Source organism: Nerophis lumbriciformis, linkage group LG29, assembly GCF_033978685.3.
Source record: "Nerophis lumbriciformis linkage group LG29, RoL_Nlum_v2.1, whole genome shotgun sequence".
Classification (NCBI taxonomy): domain Eukaryota; kingdom Metazoa; phylum Chordata; class Actinopteri; order Syngnathiformes; family Syngnathidae; genus Nerophis; species Nerophis lumbriciformis.
In genome coordinates, this window is record NC_084576.2 from 3,194,091 (window position 1) to 3,221,714 (window position 27,624).

The window sequence follows — 27,624 nt, forward strand, 5'->3', positions numbered from 1 at the left end:
GTTTGGGTATAAAAATTACGAGGTGGTCAACACAAAACGGTTTGCAGTATGCAACACATGCGGTTCGAAAATTACTGATGGAGAGGCAACAACTTCCAACTTCGTCCGGCATTTGAAGTTGCACAAAGAACGGTAAGTTTTGAATGTAAGATAACGTTTATTGGCTAAGTAACGTGACTTTTATTTGCTGTGTAGTTAAATCAGTGAGGCTGTAAACTCACTGCTAACGTTATTGCAAACACGGGAATCTGTTGCAGTTCACTACCTTATTCATACTTTTTGTTCAGTGATTTTTTTTAAGCAGGGTTACGTTAGTCAATATATCACACGTAACGTTAGACGGCGGTCAGCAGCACCGCGTATTTTAGCCACCTAAAAATAGACAAAAATAGTAAAATAAAGGTCAGTTAAAATGTATACTATATTATGAATATGTGTACCGTTTTAGCTAGCTTTCTGACATACTGTTGGTTGTTTACCTCAGTGGTCCCCAACTACCAGGCCGCGGCCCGGTACTGGTCCGTGGATCGATTGGTATCGGGCCGCACAAGAAATAATTTTTTTTCTTTCTCTTTTTTTTAATTAAATCAACATAAAAAACACAAGATACACTTACAAGTAGTGCACCGACCCAAAACAACTCTCTCTCCCCTTTTGTTCTGGGCATTGAACATGAGAGTCTTGGCAGTGCCTGCCTCCAGTGCTCCAGTGGAGCGAGTTTTCAGCCATGGTGGCATCATACTACGCCCCCATCGTGCACAAATGACTGACAGACTCTTGGCTAATTTGGTCTTTTGCAAATGCAATGCAGCATAGGGCCCTGACATATAAAAAGTACAACTTTTTTGTTATGTTCACGTATATGTCATGTTTTTTCAATGTTAACACTTTTGTACAAATAAGTACATTTGCACTTTATTTTTCAATGTGTTTGTTCTGTAAAGGAATGAGTTAATGTTTAAAATGACTGGTTAATAGTGCTATTATAAAGTGCAATGTCAGCACAATTTTCTTTCCTGCAATTTAAAATGCACTTGTTTTAATAAATAAATACAGCGTTTGAAAAGCATACACAATCTGTGTTAATATATTAGTCTGTGGTTAAAAGGACTTGAAAGGACTCGAAACTCAAAATGCAGGACTTAGGACTTGACTTGAGACTTTCCAGTCTTGACTTTGGACTTGACTCGGGGCTTGCCTGTCTTGACTCGGGACTTGACTCGGACTTGAGGGCAAAGACTTGAGACTTACTTGTGACTTGCAAAACAATGACTTGGTCCCACCTCTGGTAAGGACGCAGAAATTAGTACTGTTTTCGTCCTTATGTCTACTCTACCAACTGAATCACTTAGATGGGAATGCCCCCTGGTGGTTAAATGGGGACTCCGCCATTTATTCAATAACATATACAGGGTCTTAAATTGATGACATACACAGCAATGTGACAGAAACTTCCTATCCTGGATGAAAGAAAACCAACGCTTCCCATCCAACCACAAGGAGCTTGGGAGGTGCTGCAAAGAAAATAAGTGAAATTGCCCAAATATGGGCGTGCCAAGCTGATGGCATCGTATTCAAAAAGACTGGAAGCTGTAATTGCTGCCAAAGGTGCATCAACAAAATATTGAGCAAAAGCTGTAAATACTTATGTACATGTGATTTTTTAAGTTTTTTACATTTTTAATAAATTTGCAATATAAAAAAAAATGTTCACATGGTCATTATAGGTATTTTATGTAGAACTTTGAGAACAGAAATGAATTCATTACATTTTGCAATAAAGTTAAAGTTAAAGTACCACTGATAGGTGTGGCGAAATTACCCTCTGCATTTGACCCATCCCCTTGTTCCACCCCCTGGGAGGTGAGGGGAGCAGTGAGCAGCAGCGGTGGCCAAGCTCGGGAATCATTTTGTTGATTTAACCCCCAATTCCAACTCTTGATGCTGAGTGCCAAGCAGGGAGGTAATAGGTCCCATTTTTATAGTCTTTGGTATGACTCGGCCGGGGTTTGAACTCACGACCTTCCAGTCTCAGGGCATATAAGGCTGTAATATAACACAATCTGGAAAAAGTGAAGCGTCGCGAGTACTTTCCGGATGCACAGAGTACTGTACTTCATACCTGTAACCCGTGTTAAAAAGTTGTATTTTAATGTATACGCCAGGGGTGCTCATTACGTCGATCGCGAGCTACCGGTCGATCTCGGAGGGTGTGTCAGTCGATCACCAGCCAAGCATTAAAAAAATAGTCCTAAAAATGAGCGATCATAAATCTTCACTATGACGTCACTTTCGTCACTTGATTGACATTCACGGCACCCGAGGGTCTTCTGAGATGACGCTGGCTGCTGCCAGCTCATTAAAATTACCGACTGGAAGGCGAGAAACACTTTATTTCAACAGACTCTGGCGCCGTACATGTCGTCAAAACTCCAAAGACCGACTGCACAGTTGCACAATAAAAGCTCTGCTTCATCCTGCCTGCGCTACCAAAATAAGAGTCTCAGAAAGCTGGCGTGCACAAGCTAGCAAGCTACGGAGTTTGCCGACAATGTATTTCTTGTAAAGTGTATACAAAGGAGTACGGAAGCTGGACAAATAAGATGCCAAAACCAACCACTTTCATGTGGTATTGGACAGAAAGGAGGACTTTTTTTCTCCTCCATTCGAAAATGCGGACATTATCATCACCACTGTCTGATTCCTATCAATGCAAGTCATCAGAATCAGGTAATACACCAACTTATATTCTTGTCTTCATGAAAGAAAGGAATCTATATGTGTTAAACATGCTTGTATTATCTTTAACCACCTTTAACTTGTTAACAATATTAACTATATGTGTTAAACATGCTTGTATTATCTTTAACCACCTTTAAGTTGTTAACAATATTAACTATATGTGTTAAACATGCTTGTTTTATCTTTAACCACCTTTAAGTTGTTAACAATATTAACTATATGTGTTAAACATGCTTGCATTATCTTTAAACACCTTTAACTTGTTAACAATATTAACTATATGTATTAAACATACCTGTATTATCATTAAACACCTTTAATGTATTAACAATATTAACTGTATGTGTTAAACATGCTTGCATTATCATTAAACACCTTTAACTTGTTAACAAAAACATATATTTCATAAATAAGTAAATATAAATGATATATATGAATGAGGTAGATCCCCACGACTTGATCAATTGAAAAGTAGCTCGCCTGCAGAAAAAGTGTGAGCACCCCTGGTATACGCCATTTTTTTTATTGTGAATATTTGTTTGAATTGGGAATCGATTCTGAATTGAATCGTAACCCCAAAAGTCACAATGTAATTGACTGTTGAGTTGTAAGATTCACATCCTTAATGCTCAGTACAATATTGCTAATAATAATCAAATATGAAATGACGGTACACCAGAAAGTCCAATTTTAAAATGACTATGTTTCTCCATGAAAAGTCTGACGTGTATTGGTAACAATAGCAAAAAGTCCAAAATGACTTGTTTGTAGGCGATGTTTGGACGTACGATAAAACCGGGATGTTGTAGTTAATCTGTTTTTCTAAAAGCGAATTACTAATTTGATGCGTGATTTGTTATCGTTGTGGACTAGCTGAACTTAATCATGAGGGTGAGAGGGTCTCCCTCCTTCTTGGTGACGATGGCCTGCATCATTCCAGAAGGTGTGTGCAGGTAGCGCGAGCCCTTGAAGAAGTTCTCAAGAAGAGCTCGGTCGATCTTGTCGCACTTCTCGATGGCCGCCTCAAAGTTGTTGCTGAGAAGGCCGTAGATGTTTCCCTTGTCGTGTTTCTTCCCCAAGAACAAGAAGAGGGCGTAGCAGTCCTTGCCGACGGAGGTGCAGAAGTCCACCATTCGCTCATACATGTTCCTGTCGTTGGACTCCCTCTGGGCCATCTGGACGGATTCGTTGCAGCTCTCCGGGAGATGGTCTTCCTCTTTGTCACCCTCCTTGTCGGGCGGGTGAAGCACCTGCACGGCGATCTGAATGCGAGGGTTCTTTGTGGGCTTCTCCAACACGGCCCACACCCAGTCGGCCCCCAGCAGGACGCGCTGCCCGGGCGTCATGGCTGTGCAGTTGAAGACGTCCGTCATGCTGAGGTGTACACTCTGGGAGATGTAGGTCATGAGGAAGATCTGTGTGTGGGGTCACAAAGCGTCCAAAATCTCTTCTGACAGAAACACTGGAAGTCCATACTACCTGAGTCAGCGCCTCGGGACTGGGGTGGAACTTGTCCTCAGGGTCCTTGAAAAGCAGGTACTCCTGAGTCCTGGAAGTGGCGGCAGCGATGCAGTCACTGAACAGAGGTATGAAATCATTAGGTTTGGCAACAGGAAGTCGTCTCAGCGTGGAGAAGATGCTCGGGCGAGGAGGGGCGCTGTTGGCGCCGGGTGGGGCGTTGACGTGTTTGGCAGGCAGGAAGAAGGAGGACTTCTGCAAGGGCATGGATGATTTACTCATGCTGTCCCCCATGGCCGACTTATGGTGGAGATCACAGGCTGCTCTTGCCAATACACTGTGGACAACAGGAGTTTTTTTTAATAATATTAGCTGGTTAATCCTGTAAAAAAAACTGTTAATTGAATGTTAATAACTTCTTCTACTACGCTTGACTGTTAAGTAACTGTTAAATTGTTAAAACAGTTAAAAAAAACTATGTAACTGTTATTAACGTCAATATGTAATTGAAAACTGTTCAACAACTTTCAACCCATTTAATTACTGGTTAATGGTGAATAATAACAATTCATCCATCCATTCAATAAGCGTTAAATAACCAACATAAGTGTTCACTATTCAACATCTGATACATAACTGTTCAATAACTTCATATTTGTTTAAAGGCCTACTGAAATGCGATTTTGTTATTTAAACGGGGATAGCAGGTCCATTTCCATGTCATACTTGATCATTTCGCGATATTGCCATATTTTTGCTGAAAGGATTTAGTAGAGAACATCGACGATAAAGTTCGCAACTTTTGGTTCCTGATAAAAAAGCCTTGCCTGTACCGGAAGTAGCAGACGATATGCGCGTGACGTCACAGGTTGTGGAGCTCCTCACATCCGCACATTGTTTACAATCATGGCCACCAGCAGCGAGAGCGATTCGGACCGAGAAAGCAACGATTTCCCCATTAATTTGAGCGAGGATGAAAGATTTGTGGATGAGGAAAGTGAGAGTGAAGGACTAGAGGGCAGTGGGAGCGATTCAGATAGGGAAGATGCTGTGAGAGGCGGGTGGGACCTGATATTCAGCTGGGAATGACTAAAACAGTAAATAAACATAATCAATCAATCAATCAATCAATCTTTATTTATATAGCCCTAAATCACAAGTGTCTCAAAGGGCTGCACAAGCCACAACGACATCCTCGGTACAAAGCCCACATACGGGCAAGGAAAAACTCACCCCAGTGGGACGTCGATGTGAATGACTATGAGAAACCTTGGAGAGGACCGCATATGTGGGTAACTCCCCCCCTCTAGGGGAGACCGAAAGCAATGGATGTCGAGTGGGTCTGACATAATATTGTGAGAGTCCAGTCCATAGTGGATCCAACATATTAGTAAGAGTCCAGTCCATAGTGGGGCCAGCAGGACACCATCCCGAGCGGAGACGGGTCAGCAGCGCAGAGATGTTCCCAGCCGATGCACAGGCAAGCGGTCCACCCCGGGTCCCGACTCTGGACAGCCAGCACTTCATCCATGGCCACCGGACCTGTGCCCCCCCCCCCTCAAGGAAAAGGGGAGCAGAGGAGAAAAGAAAAGAAACGGCAGATCAACTGGTCTAACAGGGGGGCTATTTAAAGGCTAGAGTATACAAATGAGTTTTAAGATGGGACTTAAATGCTTCTACTGAGGTAGCATCTCTAATTGTTACCGGGAGGGCATTCCATAGTACTGGAGCCCCAATAGAAAACGCTCTATAGCCCGCAGACTTTTTTGGGGCTCTGGGAATCACTAATAAGCCGGAGTTCTTTGAACGCAGATTTCTTGCCGGGACATATGGTACAATGCAATCGACAAGATAGGACGGAGCTAGACCGTGTAGTATTTTATACGTAAGTAGTAAAACCTTAAAGTCACATCTTAAGTGCACAGGAAGCCAGTGCAGGTGAGCCAGTATAGGCGTAATTTGATCAAACTTTCTTGTTCTTGTCAAAAGTCTAGCAGCCGCATTTTGTACCAACTGTAATCTTTTAATGCTAGACATAGGGAGACCCGAAAATAATACGTTACAGTAGTCGAGACGAGACGTAACGAACGCATGAATAATGATCTCAGCGTCGCTAGTGGATAAAATAGAACGAATTTTAGCGATATTACGGAGATGAAAGAAGGCCGTTTTAGTAACACTCTTAATGTGTGACTCAAAGGAGAGAGTTGGGTCGAAGATAATACCCAGATTCTTTACTGATTCGCCTTGTGTAATTGTTTGGTTGTCAAATGTTAAGGTGGTATTATTAAATAAATGTCGGTGTTTAGCAGGACCGATAATCAGCATTTCCGTTTTCTTGGCGTTGAGTTGGAAGAAGTTAGCGGACATCCATTGTTTAATTTCATTAAGACACGCCTCCAGCTGACTACAATCCGGCGTGTTGGTCAGCTTTAGGGGCATGTAGAGTTGGGTGTCATCAGCATAACAATGAAAGCTAACACCGTATTTGCGTATGATGTCGCCTAGCGGCAGCATGTAAATACTAAAGAGTGCAGGGCCAAGAACCGAACCCTGAGGAACTCCGCACGTTACCTTAACATAGTCCGAGGTCACATTATTATGGGAGACGCATTGCATCCTGTCAGTAAGATAAGAGTTAAACCACGACAAAGCTAAGTCTGACATACCAATACGTGTTTTGATACGCTCTAATAAAATATTATGATCGACGGTATCGAAAGCAACACAAGACATATATATACTCTATTAGCCACAACACAACCAGGCTTATATTTAATATGCCACAAATTAATCCCGCATAACAAACACCTCCCCCCTCCCGTCCATATAACCCGCCAATACAACTCAAACACCTGCACAACACACTCAATCCCTCAGCCCAAAGTACCGTTCACCTCCCCAAAGTTCATACAGCACATATATTTCCCCAAAGTCCCCAAAGTTACGTACGTGACATGCACATAGCAGCGCGCACATATGGGCAAGCGATCAAATGTTTGGAAGCTGCAGCTGCATGCGTACTCACGGTACCGCGTCTGCGCATCCAACTCAAAGTCCTCCTGGTAAGAGCCTCTGTTGTCCCAGTTCTCCACAGGCCAATGGTAAAGCTTGACTGTCATCTTTCGGGAATGTAAACAATGAAACACCGGCTGTGTTATATGGCACAACAGTCAGGGGGTGCATTCTACGGCACAACACCTGCCGCAATACACCGCTTCCCACCTACAGCTTTCTTCTTTGCTGTCTCCATTGTTCATTGAACAAATTGCAAAAGAGTCACCAACACAGATGTCCAGAATACTGTGGAATTTTGCGATCAAAACAGACGACTTAATAGCTGGCCACCATGCTGTCCCAAAATGTCCTCTACAATCCGCGACGTCACGCGCAGGCGTCATCATACCGAGACGTTTTCAGCAGGATATTTCGCGCAAAATTTAAAATGACACTTTAGCAAGCTAACCCGGCCGTATTGGCATGTGTTGCAATGTTAAGATTTCATCATTGATATATAAACTATCAGACTGCGTGGTCGGTAGTAGTGGGTTTCAGTAGACCTTTAATAACCAAATAACTGCCTATAACTGTTTAATATGACTGTTAAACAAACAATATTACTTGTCAGAACTGTTTAATGACTTCAAAGACAAGTTCAAAGTTCAGGGTTCAAGGTTTCTTTAATGGTACCCGGAGGTAAAATAACTGTGCAGACATTTGTAATTTAGCGTCAGGACATCATGAAGCAAGCAAACCAAATCATATAAAACACTAAAACATTTAAAAATCCACAAACGATCACGAGTATACAGGCACACCCGAGAGCAGTGGTTCGCAACCTTTTTTCAGTGATGTACCCCCTGTGAATTGTTTTTAATTCAAGTACCCCCTAATCTGAGCAAAGCATTTTTGGTTGAATAAAAGAGATACATGAGTAAAATACAGCACTATGTCATCAGTTTCTGATTTATTAAATTGTTTAACAGTGCAAAATATTGCTCATTTGTAGTGGTCTTTCTTGAACTATTTGGAAAAAAAGATATAAAAATAACTAAAAGTTTGTTGAAAAATCAAATCAAATCAAATCAACTTTATTTATAGAGCACATTTAAAATTTACCACAGGGGTAGCCAAAGTGCTGTACAATGAGCAGGTTAAAAGATAAAACGAGTACCGAGCAAACACAACACAACACAAACAGAACACGATAAAAAATAAATAATTAAAATAGAATTAATAAAAACATAAAAACAGGATCACAGCAGGTGTATTATGGGGCGCCATTGCAGGATGGATATCACTCAGTGTTAAAAGCCATGGAATAAAAGTATGTTTTTAAGAGAGATTTAAAAACAGGAAGAGAGGAGGCTTGTCTAACACTCAGGGGTAGGTCGTTCCAGAGCTTGGGAGCAGCAACGGCGAAAGCTCTGTCACCTCTAAGCTTCAGCCTTGTGTCAGGGACCGTCAACAGCAGCTGATCGGCTGACCTTAAGGATCGGGTGGGGCAGTAAGGCTGAAGGAGGTCGGAGAGATAGGTTGGCGCGAGGTTGTTTAGACATTTAGAAACAAATAAAAGGAGTTTAAAATGTATTCGGTAACGCACAGGGAGCCAGTGAAGGGACGCTAAAATAGGGGTGATGTGCTCACGTCTGCGGGTCTGTGTTAGCAGACGAGCAGCAGAGTTCTGCACGAGCTGCAGGCGGGCGAGGGAGGCCTGGCTAATGCCAACATACAGGGCATTACAATAATCAAGACGAGTCGAGATAAAAGCGTGGATTAATTTCTCAAGATCATGTCTTGATAGAAGCGGTTTCACTTTCGCTATTTGGCGTAATTGATAAAAGCTTTTTTGAACGACGCTGCTGATTTGTTTTTCTAATTTAAAATCTGAGTCAAACTTTACCCCCAGGTTTGTGACAGAGTCGCTGAGATACGGGGTCAGAGTGCCGAGGTCAACGTTGGGGGAGGGAGAGCGACTTGGACCGAACAACATAACTTCTGTTTTATCTTCATTTAGGCTCAGGAAGTTAGCTGAAAGCCAGACTTTGATGTCGTGCAGGCAGTCAATAAGACGTTGAACCGTGTTATTTTGTGCCATGGGAAAATAAATCTGGCAATCATCGGCATAAAAATGAAATGCAATACTGTACTTCCTAAAAATAGAACCAAGGGGGAGAAGGTAAAGCGCAAATAAAATTGGGGCAAGGATTGAGCCCTGGGGGACCCCATATGGTAAAGGAGCTGTGGACGACATAAAACTGTCTACTTTTACACAAAAACTCCTGTCGGTTAGGTACGACCGGAACCAGTTGAGGGCGGCGCCCTTAATGCCCACACAGTTCTCAAGACGAGTGATTAAGGTGGCGTGGTCGACGGTGTCGAACGCAGCAGACAGATCTAAAAGCACCAGGACAACATATTTACCAGAATCAGTGGACAGGAGGATATCGTTAAAAACTTTTAGAAGCGCTGACTCTGTGCTGTGGAGGGCTTTAAAACCGGACTGGAACATAAACATAAAATAAAACAAGTGATTCAATTATAAACAAAGATTTTTACACATAGAAGTAATCATCAACTTAAAGTGCCCTCTTTGGGGATTGTAATAGAGATCCATCTGGATGGATTAACTTAATTCTAAACATTTCTTTAAAAAAAAAGACATCTTTAACATCAATATTTATGGAACATGTCCACAAAAAATCTAGCTGTCAACACTGAATATTGCATAGTTGCATTGTTGCATTGTAATGAATGGAATAGCCTACTTGATTTGATGTTCAGTTTATGAACTTACATTCATATTTTGTTGAAGTATTATTCAATAAATATATTTATAAAGGATTTTTGAATTGTTGCTATTTTTTAGAATATTTAAAAAAAATCTCACGTACCCCTTGGCATACCTTCAAGTACCCCCAGGGGTACGCGTACCCCCATTTGAGAACCACTGCCCTAGAACAATAAAATATAATACCTAATAAACCAATAGAATCATTGTGATTAAAGTGCTATGACATATTAAATACATTAAAAAACAAAATCATAATGTGATAGCCTTATTTAAGCATGTGATGGCAGTAGGTACAAAAGTATTTTTATATCGTTTAGTCCTACAAAGAGGAACAATAACCATCCGACCAGAGCGAAGGAGCTGGAATTCACTGCGTAAAGGATGATGGGTGCAGTGGTGAATAATAGAGCTCGCATTGCGTTGCAGCTATGTGGCATGGATGTCAGATAGGTTGAGTTGCGACTCACCTAAAATCTAACTAGCCCGCTTTTTCAATTTGATTTAGTGCAGACTTGTTACTCAAGGACAAACTACCAAACCAAGACACCAGGGAGAAAGACAGAATCGATTCAATATATGCCCGATAAAAGAGTGACAACATGGTTCTATCTACAGGTAAAAGCCAGTAAATTAGAATATTTTGAAAAACTTGATTTATTTCAGTAATTGCATTCAAAAGGTGTAACTTGTACATTATATTTATTCATTGCACACAGACTGATGCATTCAAATGTTTATTTCATTTAATTTTGATGATTTGAAGTGGCAACAAATGAAAATCCAAAATTCCGTGTGTCACAAAATTAGAATATTACTTAAGGCTAATACAAAAAAGGGATTTTTAGAAATGTTGGCCAACTGAAAAGTATGAAAATGAAAAATATGAGCATGTACAATACTCAATACTTGGTTGGAGCTCCTTTTGCCTCAATTACTGCGTTAATGCGGCGTGGCATGGAGTCGATGAGTTTCTGGCACTGCTCAGGTGTTATGAGAGCCCAGGTTGCTCTGATAGTGGCCTTCAACTCTTCTGCGTTTTTGGGTCTGGCATTCTGCATCTTCCTTTTCACAATACCCCACGGATTTTCTATGGGGCTAAGGTCAGGGGAGTTGGCGGGCCAATTTAGAACAGAAATACCATGGTCCGTAAACCAGGCACGGGTAGATTTTGCGCTGTGTGCAGGCGCCAAGTCCTGTTGGAACTTGAAATCTCCATCTCCATAGAGCAGGTTAGCAGCAGGAAGCATGAAGTGCTCTAAAACTTGCTGGTAGACGGCTGCATTGACCCTGGATCTCAGGAAACAGAGTGGACCGACACCAGCAGATGACATGGCACCCCAAACCATCACCCAACCATGCACATTTTGCATTTCCTTTGGAAATCGAGGTCCCAGAGTCTGGAGGAAGACAGGAGAGGCACAGGATCCACGTTGCCTGAAGTCTAGTGTAAAGTTTCCACCATCAGTGATGGTTTGGGGTGCCATGTCATCTGCTGGTGTCGGTCCACTCTGTTTCCTGAGATCCAGGGTCAACGCAGCCGTCTACCAGCAAGTTTTAGAGCACTTCATGCTTCCTGCTGCTGACCTGCTCTATGGAGATGGAGATTTCAAGTTCCAACAGGACTTGGCGCCTGCACACAGCGCAAAATCTACCCGTGCCTGGTTTACGGACCATGGTATTTCTGTTCTAAATTGGCCCGCCAACTCCCCTGACCTTAGCCCCATAGAAAATCTGTGGGGTATTGTGAAAAGGAAGATGCAGAATGCCAGACCCAAAAACGCAGAAGAGTTGAAGGCCACTATCAGAGCAACCTGGGCTCTCATAACACCTGAGCAGTGCCAGAAACTCATCGACTCCATGCCACGCCGCATTAACGCAGTAATTGAGGCAAAAGGAGCTCCAACCAAGTATTGAGTATTGTACATGCTCATATTTTTCATTTTCATACTTTTCAGTTGGCCAACATTTCTAAAAATCCCTTTTTTGTATTAGCCTTAAGTAATATTCTAATTTTGTGACACACAGAATTTTGGATTTTCATTTGTTGCCACTTCAAATCATCAAAATTAAATGAAATAAACATTTGAATGCATCAGTCTGTGTGCAATGAATAAATATAATGTACAAGTTACACCTTTTGAATGCAATTACTGAAATAAATCAAGTTTTTCAAAATATTCTAATTTACTGGCTTTTACCTGTATGTGGAGACGTGACAGTTTCCTCAGGCAATGAAGATGTTGGTGTCCCTTTTTACACACTGCTTCGCAGTTCATCTCAAAGGTCAGCTTTGAGTCTATGACTGTGCCGAGGTACTTGTAGCTGTCCACACAGTCTACAGACTGACCTTTTGATGAATGTGGTAGGCTTGGCATTGGTGTGGGTTCTAAAATCAATAATCATGTCCTTTGTTTTACAAACCCCGTTTCCATATGAGTTGGGAAATTGTGTTAGATGTAAATATAAACGGAATACAATGATTTGCAAATCATTTTCAACCCATATTCAGTTGAATATGCTACAAAGACAACATATTTGATGTTCAAACTGATAAACTTTTTTTTTTTTTGCAAATAATCATTAACTTTAGAATTTGATGCCAGCAACACGTGACAAAGAAGTTGGGAAAGATGGATATAAATAATGATAAAGTTGAGGAATGCTCATCAAACACTTATTTGGAACATCCCACAGGTGAACAGGCAAATTGGGAACAGGTGGGTGCCATGATTGGGTATAAAAGTAGATTCCATGAAATGCTCAGTCATTCACAAACAAGGATGGGGCGAGGGTCACCACTTTGTCAACAAATGCGTGACCAAATTGTTGAACAGTTTAAGAAAAACCTTTCTCAACCAGCTATTGCAAGGAATTTAGGGATTTCACCATCTACGGTCCGTAATATCATCAAAGGGTTCAGAGAATCTGGAGAAATCACTGCACGTAAGCAGCTAAGCCCGTGACCGTCGATCCCTCAGGCTATACTGCATCAACAAGCGACATCAGTGTGTAAAGGATATCACCACATGGGCTCAGGAACACTTCAGAAACCCACTGTCAGTAACTACAGTTGGTCGCTACATCTGTAAATGCAAGTTAAAACTCTCCTATGCAAGGCGAAAACCGTTTATCAACAACACCCAGAAACGCCGTCGGCTTCGCTGGGCCTGAGCTCATCTAAGATGGACTGATACAAAGTGGAAAAGTGTTCTGTGGTCTGACGAGTCCACATTTCAAATTGTTTTTGGAAACTGTGGACGTCGTGTCCTCCGGACCAAAGAGGAAAAGAACCATCCGGATTGTTATAGGCGCAAAGTTGAAAAGCCAGCATCTGTGATGGTATGGGGGTGTATTAGTGCCCAAGACATGGGTAACTTACACATCTGTGAAGGCACCATTAATGCTGAAAGGTACATACAGGTTTTGGAGCAACATATGTTGCCATCCAAGCAACGCTACCATGGACGCCCCTGCTTATTTCAGCAAGACAATGCTAAACCACGTGTTACATCAACGTGGCTTCATAGTAAAAGAGTGCGGGTACTAGACTGGCCTGCCTGTAGTCCAGACCTGTCTCCCATTGAAAATGTGTGGCGCATTATGAAGCCTAAAATACCACAACGGAGACCCCCGGACTGTTGAACAACTTAAGCTGTACATCAAGCAAGAATGGGAAAGAATTCCACCTGAGAAGCTTAAAAAATGTGTCTCCTCAGTTCCCAAACGTTTATTGAGGGTTGTTAAAAGAAAAGGTGATGTAACACAGTGGTGAACATGCCCTCTCCCAACTACTTTGGCACGTGTTGTAGCCAAGAAATTCTAAGTTAATCATTATTTGCAAAAAATAAATAAAGTTTATGAGTTTAAACATCAAATATCTTGTCTTTGTAGTGCATTCAATTGAATATGGGTTGAAAAGGATTTGCAAATCATTGTATTCCGTTTATATTTACATCTAACACAATTTCCCAACTCATATGGAAACGGGGTTTGTAGATATGGTGAGCTGTAGGATTCCTCACTTCAGCTGACAAAATCAGTAACTACGGGACCATGGCTGGACTCATTTCCACTGAGAAGACTGACAATGACCGTGTCATCTGCAAATTTCACTAGCGTCCTGTTAGCATGCTTACTCTGGCACATGTTTGTGTACAGGATAAAAATAAGGGCTGAAAGCACACATCCTTGAGGTGTGCCTGTTGAAGAGTGATGTCATGTCTGTATTATCATGTTTTGTTTTAAGTCATGTTTTGTTTAGTTTCCGTCTTTCACTCCCTTGTCTGGTCACCATAGCAACCATTAGTTTTCACCTGTCACGTCACGCACCTGTTTCACGTCTTGAGTCACGCACCTGTTTTCGTTAATCATGTCTGTAGTATTTAAGTTCAGTGTTTTTCAGTTTGTTTTTCTGACGACCTCGCACCCCATACCGCACCACATATATGCTTCTGCACACTCCTCTATGATCCTGCTTCATGTCCCTTGTCACAGTAAGTTTTTGTTTATCAAGCCACAGTTAATGTTTTTGTTTAAGTGTTCATAGTTTATTCTCCGCCACTGTGCGCGCCTTTTGTTTGATCCTTTTTTTTTGTATTTATAGTTAGTTCTAGTGTTTCAATAAAAATATGTACCTCCATTCCCGTCTCGCCCGTGCCAATTTTCCGCTGCATCCTGGAAAAGCAAACACCCCGGACCAAGTCCTGACAGTCGCAGCTTCACGACGCCAAGACCCGCCATGCCAAGACCAAGACCAAGACCCGCCATGCCAAGACCAAGACCCGCCATGCCAAGACCAAGACCAAGACCCGCCATGCCAAGACCAAGACCAAGACCCGCCATGCCAAGACCAAGACCAAGACCCGCCATGCCAAGACCAAGACCCGCCATGCCAAGACCAAGACACGCCATGCCAAGACCAAGACACGCCATGCCAAGACCAAGACACGCCATGCCAAGACCAAGATACGCCATGCCAAGACCAAGACACGCCATGCTAAGACCAAGACACGCCATGCCAAGACCAAGACACGCCATGCCAAGACCAAGACACGCCATGCCAAGACCAAGATACGCCATGCCAAGACCAAGACACGCCATGCCAAGACCAAGACACGCCATGCCAAGACCAAGACACGCCATGCCAAGACCAAGACACGCCATGCCAAGACCAAGACACGCCATGCCAAGACCAAGACTCGCCATGCCAAGACCAAGACTCGCCATGCCAAGACCAAGACTCGCCATGCCAAGACCAAGACTCGCCATGCCAAGACCAAGACTCGCCATGCCAAGACCAAGACCCACACCGAGCTTCGCCGCTGGACGCGTCACGCCGAGCTTCGCCGCCTGACTTGCCACGCCGAGCTGCCACGCCTGCCAAGTTGACAACGCGCCTGCCTCCTCGTCGGCTATGGATATGGCCGCTACCTGGTCGCCTGCCACGCCAAGTGCGCCCACCTCCCAGTCGGCCACGAATGTGGCCATTCCCTGGGCGCCCGCCTCCCCTGCTGCAGCGGCGTTCCACTCGCCGCCGCCACCTAACTCTGCCTCGGTGGATTCGGGGCCACTTGGGCTGGCGACCCACCGCCATGTCCCCCTCCCGCCCTCCCATGACTTTTGTTAAGTTTTGGACATCTGGTATCTGTCCTTAAGGGAGGGGTTCTGTCATGTCTGTATTATCATGTTTTGTTTTAAGTCATGTTTTGTTTAGTTTCCGTCTTTCACTCCCTTGTCTGGTCACCATAGCAACCATTAGTTTTCACCTGTCACGTCACGCACCTGTTTCACGTCTTGAGTCACGCACCTGTTTTCGTTAATCATGTCTGTAGTATTTAAGTTCAGTGTTTTTCAGTTTGTTTTTCTGACGACCTCGCACCCCATACCGCACCACATATATGCTTCTGCACACTCTATGATCCTGCTTCATGTCCCTTGTCACAGTAAGTTTTTGTTTATCAAGCCACAGTTAATGTTTTTGTTTAAGTGTTCATAGTTTATTCTCCGCCACTGTGCGCGCCTTTTGTTTGATCCTTTTTTTTTGTATTTATAGTTAGTTCTAGTGTTTCAATAAAAATATGTACCTCCATTCCCGTCTCGCCCGTGCCAATTTTCCGCTGCATCCTGGAAAAGCAAACACCCCGGACCAAGTCCTGACAAGTGATAACTCAGATAAAATACTATTCACCTTGACTTGTTGGGATCTATTAGTTAAAAAATCTCAAATCCAACCAGTCTGATTAAAACTCAGATTACAATCCCTGATCAGCCTTTAGACTAGGATATGAGGTTGGATAGTGTTAAAAGCAGATGATAAATCAACAAATAAAAGTCTAGAGTGGGTTTTATTTCCCTCTAGATGGTAAATAGAATGTTAAGAAGGGTGGTTGAAGCATCCAACACACCTCTGTGTGCCCTATAGGAAAACTGCATAGGGTTGAGTACATGCTCGATTTCTGTTGCAAGATTAAACTTTACAATTGCGTTCGTTACGTCTCGTCTCGACTACTGTAACGTATTATTTTCGGGTCTCCCTATGTCTAGCATTAAAAGATTACAGTTGGTACAAAATGCGGCTGCTAGACTTTTGACAAGAACAAGAAAGTTTGATCATATTACGCCTATACTGGCTCACCTGCACTGGCTTCCTGTGCACTTAAGATGTGACTTTAAGGTTTTACTACTTACGTATAAAATACTACACGGTCTAGCTCCGTCCTATCTTGTCGATTGCATTGTACCATATGTCCCGGCAAGAAATCTGCGTTCAAAGAACTCCGGCTTATTAGTGATTCCCAGAGCCCAAAAAAAGTCTGCGGGCTATAGAGCGTTTTCTATTGGGGCTCCAGTACTATGGAATGCCCTCCCGGTAACAATTAGAGATGCTACCTCAGTAGAAGCATTTAAGTCCCATCTTAAAACTCATTTGTATACTCTAGCCTTTAAATAGCCCCCCTGTTAGACCAGTTGATCTGCCGTTTCTTTTCTTTTCTCCTCTGCTCCCCTTTTCCTTGAGGGGGGGGGGGGGCACAGGTCCGGTGGCCATGGATGAAGTGCTGGCTGTCCAGAGTCGGGACCCGGGGTGGACCGCTCGCCTGTGCATCGGCTGGGAACATCTCTACGCTGCTGACCCGTCTCCGCTCGGGATGGTGTCCTGCTGGCCCCACTATGGACTGGACTCTTACTATTATGTTGGATCCACTATGGACTGGACTCTCACAATATTATGTCAGACCCACTCGACATCCATTGCTTTCGGTCTCCCCTAGAGGGGGGGGGTTACCCACATATGCGGTCCTCTCCAAGGTTTCTCATAGTCATTCACATCGACGTCCCACTGGGGTGAGTTTTTCCTTGCCCGTATGTGGGCTTTGTACCGAGGATGTCGTTGTGACTTGTGCAGCCCTTTGAGACACTTGTGATTTAGGGCTATATAAATAAAGATTGATTGATTGATTGACAATTATTTCCAAACATTTCATCACAAGTGAAGTAAGAGCAACTGGCCTTAAGTCATTCAAAGCGGTAGGTCTGCTGCTTTCAGGGACAGGGATAATAATGGTACACTTCCACACACTTGGAACACGCAGTAAGCTTAAAGATAGGTTAAAGATATAAGAAAATATAAAAATGAGTTGCTTTGCGCATGACTTAAGTAAAATATCACTGATTCTATCAGGGCCTGGACATTTGTTAGTCTTCAGTGAAAGTAAACACCTTTCTAGTTAATACCTGTTAAACATGTTTACAACCGTAGATAACTGCTAAAGTTGTATATTTTTTAAAATAGATGATATCAGTTTTTGTTTTGTTTTTTTTAGGGTCCAGCAGCCCCGAGGGACAAGCGGTAGAAAATGGATGGTTGTTTGGATATCAGGGTTTTTTTTAAACAGTCATTAACTGTAATATAATGGTTAACTTACTGTTTAATAACTGTTTTAGAACTGTTTACTGTTAAATTACTGGTTAGTAACTGTTAATAACGTTTCAGATTTTTTTTCACTAACAACTTTGACAATGCCCTGCGCAAAACCATTGATAGTATAGCACCGCTAAAACAAAAAAGGGCCCCTAAAAGGCGCACCCCATGGTTTACAGAGGAAACCAGAGCTCATAAATTATCATGTAGAAAGTTGGAACGCAAATGGCGCGCGACCAAGCTTGAGGTTTTCCATCAAGCATGGAGTGATAGTTTAATATCGTATAAACGCATGCTTACCTTAGCTAAAGCTAAATATTACTCAAATCTCATCCGCCTCAACAAAAACGACCCTAAATTTTTGTTTAGTACAGTAGCATCGCTAACCCAACAAGGGACTCCTCCCAATAGCTCCACCCACTCGGCAGATGACTTTATGAATTTCTTTAATAAGAAAATTGAACTCATTAGAAAGGAGATTAAAGATAACGCATCCCAGCTACAACTGGGTTCTATGAACACAGATACAACTACGGCGGATACTGCAATACAAAATAGTCTCTCTCTTTTTGATGAAATAACATTAGAGGAACTATTACAGCGTGTAAGTGGGATAAAACAAACAACATGTTTACTTGACCCACTTCCTGGGAAACTTATCAAGGAGCTTTTTGTATTATTAGGTCCATCAGTGCTAAATATTATAAACTTATCACTTTCCTCTGGCACTGTTCCCCTAGCATTCAAGAAAGCGGTTATTCATCCTCTGCTCAAAAGACCTAACCTTGATCCTGACCTCATGGTAAACTACCGACCGGTGTCCCACCTTCCCTTTATTTCGAAAATCCTCGAAAAAATTGTCGCACAGCAGCTAAATGAACACTTAGTGTCTAACAATCAATAAATACTACACGGTCTAGCTCCGTCATATCTTGTCGATTGCATTGTACCATATGTCCCGGCAAGAAATCTGCGTTCAAAGAACTCCGGCTTATTAGTGATTCCCAGAGCCCAAAAAAAGTCTGCGGGCTATAGAGCGTTTTCTATTCGGGCTCCAGTACTATGGAATGCCCTCCCGGTAACAATTAGAGATGCTACCTCAGTAGAAGCATTTAAGTCCCATCTTAAAACTCATTTGTATACTCTAGCCTTTAAATAGCCCCCCTGTTAGACCAGTTGATCTGCCGTTTCTTTTCTTTTCTCCTCTGCTCCCCTTTTCCTTGAGGGGGGGGGGGGGGGCACAGGTCCGGTGGCCATGGATGAAGTGCTGGCTGTCCAGAGTCGGGACCCGGGGTGGACCGCTCGCCTGTGCATCGGCTGGGAACATCTCTGCGCTGCTGACCCGTCTCCGCTCGGGATGGTGTCCTGCTGGCCCCACTATGGACTGGACTCTTACTATTATGTTGGATCCACTATGGACTGGACTCTTACTATTATGTTGGATCCACTATGGACTGGACTCTTACTATTATGTTGGATCCACTATGGACTGGACTCTCACAATATTATGTCAGACCCACTGGACATCCATTGCTTTCGGTCTCCCCTAGAGGGGGGGGGTTACCCACATATGCGGTCCTCTCCAAGGTTTCTCATAGTCATTCACATCGACGTCCCACTGGGGTGAGTTTTTCCTTGCCCGTATGTGGGCTTTGTACCGAGGATGTCGTTGTGACTTGTGCAGCCCTTTGAGACACTTGTGATTTAGGGCTATATAAATAAAGATTGATTGATTGATTGATAATAACTGATAACTGTTAAATTATGGAAAATGTCTGTTAAATAACTTAAATTACCGTTTTTGGTTTTTTTTAACTGTTAACTGATAAACTACTGTATGATTAGGGATGATGTTCGAAACCGGTTCTCCCGGTTGTTCGATAAGAAAAGAACTGTTCGATAAGAAAAGAACCGATTCCATGGACTCGGATCCCTTTTTGAGAACCGGTTCCCGTTATCGAGGCCACTATAGTAAAGCAAAAGAGTTGGTTCTTTATTCAAAACCCTGGGAACGAATCCCGCCCCACAAGAAATGCCCTGTGGGACATCACAGGAAATGACGTAGCTCAGTCTAATGACTGAGCTACGTCACACAAGCAGCAAAAATAATGGACGGGAAAAAATGCCTCAAGGCATGGCTATTCACCTATAGTGATCACAGAGACAGGTTGTTTTTGTGTTACTGTATATATTTGTTTTTTTGAAAAATCCCACTTAATATACTTTGGGTAACAACAGTCAATATTTATTTATTTTATTTTTTTAGGGGGGTAACAGTCAATATTTATTTATTTATTTTATTGTATTTTTTTCTTATAAAATAAAAGTGAGCTTTTGTTAAACCAAATATTGTGTTCTTTTCCATATACGACAACCTATCTGGATTCGATAAGAGAATCGATAAGGAATCGGTTCGATAAGAGGATTTCTTATCAAACATCATCCCTACCTATTTAATAACTATTAATTGTTAACTGTTATATCTTATATTTGTAATAACCTTTACATGACTGATTAGTGACTGTTTAATTAAGGTTAACTGTTTAATAACTAATTGTCAATAACATCTAATGTTTTGTAACTGTTAAATTACGGATTACTAGCTGTTTAGCATCTGTAATAACTGTTAAACTATTAACTTCCAATTATGTTTCATATTTTAATAACTGTTAAAAATTACAAAAAATGGCTTAAATAATTGTTGAATAACTATTGTTGAATTTAATATATTTGCTAACTGTTAATGACTGTTAAATTACTGATGTTTAATTACGGTTAATACCTGTTAAAAACGTAATCGTTAATAAAGTTACATTTTCTTAATAATAGGTGATAATTGTTAATTTACTGTTTAATGGTTGTTAAGTAACTGTTTAATATTGTTAATAACATTTAAATAATGTGGCGTGAATGAAATACATGACTGGAAGTTCTCCTATATCCCTGTTTCCAAGGTCCATCCATCCATCCATTTTCTTCCGCTTGTCCCTCTCGGGGTCGCGGTGGTGCTGGAGCCTATCCCAGCTGCATTCGAGCAGAAATTTGGGTACACCCTGGACAAGTGTGCACCTCATCACGGGGCCAACACAGAACAGATAGACAACATTCACACACTTAAGGCCATTTTAGTGTTGCCAATCAGCCTGTCCTCAGGCAAAATACAAGTGTATACTTTAAGCAGCTTTCAGAAAAGCCTTAAAAGTTTTGTTCATACGCCATTGTTTTTTTTTAGACGTCATCATCGAAACAGGTGGGTTTTTTTTTCTTTGTCGTCCTTTTATCCGAAACAATCGATTTAAATAATGTTAGAGATGTTTTTATTATGATTTGTTACACTATGTTAGAGTCTGTGTATTCTTCTCCTTAGTTTAGTGGCCAGTTAAGTTTTCATTGCCCCTTTGCTACCTTGGTTTCGTTTTCTTGTTGCTAAGTGGCTGATTAGCCGCACCTGCTTTCTGTTTATTGATTAGCGTCCTCACCTGTTGTGCCGGATAACGCACCCCGCCGTAGAATGCACCCCCTGACTGTTGTGCCGGATAACACAGCCGGTGTTTCATTGTTTACATTCCCGGAAGATGACAGTCAAGCTTTACCATTGGCCTGTGGAGAACTGGGACAACAGAGACTCTTACCAGGAGGACTTTGAGTTGGATGCGCAGACGCGGTACCGTGAGTACGCATGCAGCTGCGACTTCCAAACATTTGATCGCTTGCCCGTACATGCATGCCGCTATGTGCATGTCATGTACGTAACTTTGGGGAAATATATGTGCTGTATGAACTTTGGGGAGGTGAACGGTACTTTGGGCTGTGGGATTGAGTGTGTTGTGCAGGTGTTTGAGTTGTATTGGCGGGTTATATGGACGGGAGGGGGGAGGTGTTTGTTATGCGGGATTAATTTGTGGCATATTAAATATAAGCCTGGTTGTGTTGTGGCTAATAGAGTATATACAGGTAAAAGCCAGTAAATTAGAATATTTTGAAAAACTTGATTTATTTCAGTAATTGCATTCAAAAGCTGTAACTTGTACATTATATTTATTCATTGCACACAGACTGATGCATTCAAATGTTTATTTCATTTAATTTTGATGATTTGAAGTGGCAACAAATGAAAATCCAAAATTCCGTGTGTCACAAAATTAGAATATTACTTAAGGCTAATACAAAAAAGGGATTTTTAGAAATGTTGGCCAACTGAAAAGTATGAAAATGAAAAATATGAGCATGTACAATACTCAATACTTGGTTGGAGCTCCTTTTGCCTCAATTACTGCGTTAATGCGGCGTGGCATGGAGTCGATGAGTTTCTGGCACTGCTCAGGTGTTATGAGAGCCCAGGTTGCTCTGATAGTGGCCTTCAACTCTTCTGCGTTTTTGGGTCTGGCATTCTGCATCTTCCTTTTCACAATACCCCACAGATTTTCTATGGGGCTAAGGTCAGGGGAGTTGGCGGGCCAATTTAGAACAGAAATACCATGGTCCGTAAACCAGGCACGGGTAGATTTTGCGCTGTGTGCAGGCGCCAAGTCCTGTTGGAACTTGAAATCTCCATCTCCATAGAGCAGGTCAGCAGCAGGAAGCATGAAGTGCTCTAAAACTTGCTGGTAGACGGCTGCGTTGACCCTGGATCGCAGGAAACAGAGTGGACCGACACCAGCAGATGACATGGCACCCCAAACCATCACTGATGGTGGAAACTTTACACTAGACTTCAGGCAACGTGGATCCTGTGCCTCTCCTGTCTTCCTCCAGACTCTGGGACCTCGATTTCCAAAGGAAATGCAAAATTTGCATGGTTGGGTGATGGTTTGGGGTGCCATGTCATCTGCTGGTGTCGGTCCACTCTGTTTCCTGAGATCCAGGGTCAACGCAGCCGTCTACCAGCAAGTTTTAGAGCACTTCATGCTTCCTGCTGCTGACCTGCTCTATGGAGATGGAGATTTCAAGTTCCAACAGGACTTGGCGCCTGCACACAGCGCAAAATCTACCCGTGCCTGGTTTACGGACCATGGTATTTCTGTTCTAAATTGGCCCGCCAACTCCCCTGACCTTAGCCCCATAGAAAATCTGTGGGGTATTGTGAAAAGGAAGATGCAGAATGCCAGACCCAAAAACGCAGAAGAGTTGAAGGCCACTATCAGAGCAACCTGGGCTCTCATAACACCTGAGCAGTGCCAGAAACTCATCGACTCCATGCCACGCCGCATTAACGCAGTAATTGAGGCAAAAGGAGCTCCAACCAAGTATTGAGTATTGTACATGCTCATATTTTTCATTTTCATACTTTTCAGTTGGCCAACATTTCTAAAAATCCCTTTTTTGTATTAGCCTTAAGTAATATTCTAATTTTGTGACACACGGAATTTTGGATTTTCATTTGTTGCCACTTCAAATCATCAAAATTAAATGAAATAAACATTTGAATGCATCAGTCTGTGTGCAATGAATAAATATAATGTACAAGTTACACCTTTTGAATGCAATTACTGAAATAAATCAAGTTTTTCAAAATATTCTAATTTACTGGCTTTTACCTGTATATGTCTTGTGTTTATTTACTGTTTTAGTCATTCCCAGCTGAATATCAGGTCCCACCCGCCTCTCACAGCATCTTCCCTATCTGAATCGCTCCCACTGCCCTCTAGTCCTTCACTCTCACTTTCCTCATCCACAAATCTTTCATCCTCGCTCAAATTAATGGGGAAATTGTCGCTTTCTCGGTCCGAATCGCTCTCGCTGCTGGTGGCCATGATTGTAAACAATGTGCAGATGTGAGGAGCTCCACAACCTGTGACGTCACGCTACTCGTCTGCTACTTCCGGTAGAGGCAAAGCTTTTTTATCAGCGACCAAAAGTTGCAAACAATATCGTCGATGTTCTCTACTAAATCCTTTCAGCAAAAATATGGCAATATCGGGAGATGATCAAGTATGACACATAGAATGGACCTGCTATCCCCGTTTAAATAAGAAAATCGCATTTCAGTAGGCTGTTAAGCAGCTTTCAGAAAAGCCTTAAAAGTTTTTTTCATACGTCATTGTTTTTTTTAGACGTCATCATCGAAACAGGTGGTTTTTTTTTCTTTGTCGTCCTTTTATCCGAAACAATCGATTTAAATAATGTTAGAGATGTTTTTATTATGATTTGTTACACAATGTTAGAGTCTGTGTATTATTCTCCTTAGTTTAGTGGCCAGTTAAGTTTTCATTGCCCCTTTGCTACCTTGGTTTCGTTTTCTTGTTGCTAGGTGGCTGATTAGCCGCACCTGCTTTCTGTTTATTGATTAGCGTCCTCACCTGTTTCTCCTTTACATTCTGGTGTCTTAGTTGCTGCTCTGTTGTTCGCTGTACGCTACAGACGACGGTTTGTTTCACACTGCCTGAGGTCCTCCGCATCTTTGGAAACGCATATCGCATATGACAGGTTTTCTTTGTTTCTTTTTGTTTTGGCAAAATGTTATGAATGAATAAATGTTCTATTATTCACGATAAATGTAGATCTTATTAGACACTTTTTAGTGTGGTACAGATGTACTGTGCTTCAAATTGAAGTATTTATAAAATTGATGTAAACACATTGAAACTGACATTTATCAAATGTTTTATTAACCTTTTTGCTTTTATTAAAATCTTAATGGTTAAAGCTAGCTGGCGTCTGTAGCTTGTTTTCTGTGAAATGTATGAAGAAATATAGTAAGATCCGTTGAATTCTATATATTGTATAGTGGGCGATATTTGACACCTTATTTAAGCATTACAATTGTTACATGGATTTAAAATTGTTTTTAATGGTAAAGAAAAATAAGCTTTTGAAAATGAGCTAGCTTCCCTAACACATAATTTCTCTTTTGGGGTATATCCCGGGATAGTCACATGACTGTCACATGATAACCATTACTAAATTGATCATTATTGTTGTGGTTTGTAAGAGATTATTAGGGCCACATACAGGTAAAAGCCAGTAAATTAGAATATTTTGAAAAACTTGATTTATTTCAGTAATTGCATTCAAAAGGTGTAACTTGTACATTATATTTATTCATTGCACACAGACTGATGCATTCAAATGTTTATTTCATTTAATTTTGATGATTTGAAGTGGCAACAAATGAAAATCCAAAATTCCGTGTGTCACAAAATTAGAATATTACTTAAGGCTAATACAAAAAAGGGATTTTTAGAAATGTTGGCCAACTGAAAAGTATGAAAATGAAAAATATGAGCATGTACAATACTCAATACTTGGTTGGAGCTCCTTTTGCCTCAATTACTGCGTTAATGCGGCGTGGCATGGAGTCGATGAGTTTCTGGCACTGCTCAGGTGTTATGAGAGCCCAGGTTGCTCTGATAGTGGCCTTCAACTCTTCTGCGTTTTTGGGTCTGGCATTCTGCATCTTCCTTTTCACAATACCCCACAGATTTTCTATGGGGCTAAGGTCAGGGGAGTTGGCGGGCCAATTTAGAACAGAAATACCATGGTCCGTACACCAGGCACGGGTAGATTTTGCGCTGTGTGCAGGCGCCAAGTCCTGTTGGAACTTGAAATCTCCATCTCCATAGAGCAGGTCAGCAGCAGGAAGCATGAAGTGCTCTAAAACTTGCTGGTAGACGGCTGCGTTGACCCTGGATCTCAGGAAACAGAGTGGACCGACACCAGCAGATGACATGGCACCCCAAACCATCACCCAACCATGCAAATTTTGCATTTCCTTTGGAAATCGAGGTCCCAGAGTCTGGAGGAAGACAGGAGAGGCACAGGATCCACGTTGCCTGAAGTCTAGTGTAAAGTTTCCACCATCAGTGATGGTTTGGGGTGCCATGTCATCTGCTGGTGTCGGTCCACTCTGTTTCCTGCGATCCAGGGTCAACGCAGCCGTCTACCAGCAAGTTTTAGAGCACTTCATGCTTCCTGCTGCTGACCTGCTCTATGGAGATGGAGATTTCAAGTTCCAACAGGACTTGGCGCCTGCACACAGCGCAAAATCTACCCGTGCCTGGTTTACGGACCATGGTATTTCTGTTCTAAATTGGCCCGCCAACTCCCCTGACCTTAGCCCCATAGAAAATCCGTGGGGTATTGTGAAAAGGAAGATGCAGAATGCCAGACCCAAAAACGCAGAAGAGTTGAAGGCCACTATCAGAGCAACCTGGGCTCTCATAACACCTGAGCAGTGCCAGAAACTCATCGACTCCATGCCACGCCGCATTAACGCAGTAATTGAGGCAAAAGGAGCTCCAACCAAGTATTGAGTATTGTACATGCTCATATTTTTCATTTTCATACTTTTCAGTTGGCCAACATTTCTAAAAATCCCTTTTTTGTATTAGCCTTAAGTAATATTCTAATTTTGTGACACACGGAATTTTGGATTTTCATTTGTTGCCACTTCAAATCATCAAAATTAAATGAAATAAACATTTGAATGCATCAGTCTGTGTGCAATGAATAAATATAATGTACAAGTTACACCTTTTGAATGCAATTACTGAAATAAATCAAGTTTTTCAAAATATTCTAATTTACTGGCTTTTACCTGTAAGGGGGACAATGCTGTTCCAATGGTGTAAAGCTGAGTAAGTTCTTTAGAAAATACAACTTAAGTGTTACACTAGAACGTAAAACTTAGTTAATAATTGCAAGAACTTACCAGGATCCTTGGAGATGTTTCTACAGTTTCAAGTCCTAACCCTCTGCTCCTCTTCTCTGGTTTGTCACATACACAGTGTGTGTGTGTGTGTGTGTGTGTGTGTGTGTGTGTGTGTGTGTGTGTGTGTGTGTGTGTGTGTGTGTCGTCAGACTTGACGCGTAAAAGATCTTCAACAAATGGTTGAAATGAGAGTATTAGCATGGGTGGAGTTTGTGCAAGTTGGAGCATTTTGGTTAAGTCAACAAAAGAGTTATCTTTCCAGTTATCTCCAACAAAACTTTGGTTGGCCCAAAGGCTTCGACTGCTTAATTATTTGCTTTCTGTTTATCAAGGGTGGATCAAATGAGGAAGTGTTGATTTTAAAAAGTGTAAAAAACGAGATCTGTATTTGCTCGCTGTTTGCAAATAATATATTATGGCCGAGTGCAGCTGGGATAGACTCCAGCTCCCCACACAACCCCGAAAGGGACAAGAAGTGGAAAATGATTGGATGGATAATAATCATTACCACAAGATTCTACAGTCCTTCAGTGAGACGTCAACTTTTCATTTTGACTTCAACGTGAGCTAATATGGCTGCTATTTCCTGGGAGGCGCGGAAAGTAGACCGTCCGTGCCAGCAACTTCAGGATTCCAGTTTCGATTCCAGCTTCGTTTTTTTATTTTTATTATTCAGTCCAACAAAATAATACACATTAATATCATAATAATACAATTCCAATTCTAAAACCAGCAACATTCAGAATAGCAATCAACAGAGCAATTGAGAGGACACACAAACATGACACAAAACAATCCAAAAGTAGTCGAACAAAAATGAATATTATCAACAGTATCAATATTAGTAAGAATTCCAACATAGCAGTTATTAGAAATCCCTCATTTACATTATCATCATAGCCATATATATACAAAATTAAATAAAAACATTTAAGAAATGAACAATAGTGTCACATTGGCTTACAAGCTTGACAACACACTGTGTCCAATATTTTCCACAAAGATAAAAGAAGTCATATTTTAGGTTCATTTAATAGTTAAAAAAACATTTAAATAGTGGAT

The 27,624-nt window shown here is 41.8% G+C and overlaps 1 protein-coding gene across 1 annotated transcript; it reads right to left on the reverse strand.

Annotated features, from left to right (window-relative positions):
• Nucleotides 1–3,347: 3,347 nt before the first annotated feature.
• On the reverse strand, nt 3,348–26,628 carry rep15 (RAB15 effector protein). The gene is made up of 3 exons (XM_061924407.2): nt 26,563–26,628; nt 4,222–4,537; nt 3,348–4,157 (listed from the first exon to the last, which is right to left on the reverse strand). Exons 2-3 carry the CDS (start codon nt 4,492–4,494, stop codon nt 3,612–3,614), a joined length of 819 nt encoding a protein of 272 aa, XP_061780391.1. The 5' UTR covers nt 4,495–4,537; nt 26,563–26,628; the 3' UTR covers nt 3,348–3,611.
• Nucleotides 26,629–27,624: the final 996 nt, after the last annotated feature.

Excerpts from the sequence above, each read along its gene's own strand:
- rep15 (XM_061924407.2), bottom strand. The coding sequence starts at position 4,494 with ATGGGGGACAGCATGAGTAAATCATCCATGCCCTTGCAGAAGTCCTCC. Across the intron at positions 4,158-4,221 it reads GTCCCGAGGCGCTGACTCAG|ATCTTCCTCATGACCTACAT; the intron begins GTAGTATGGACT and ends CCCCACACACAG.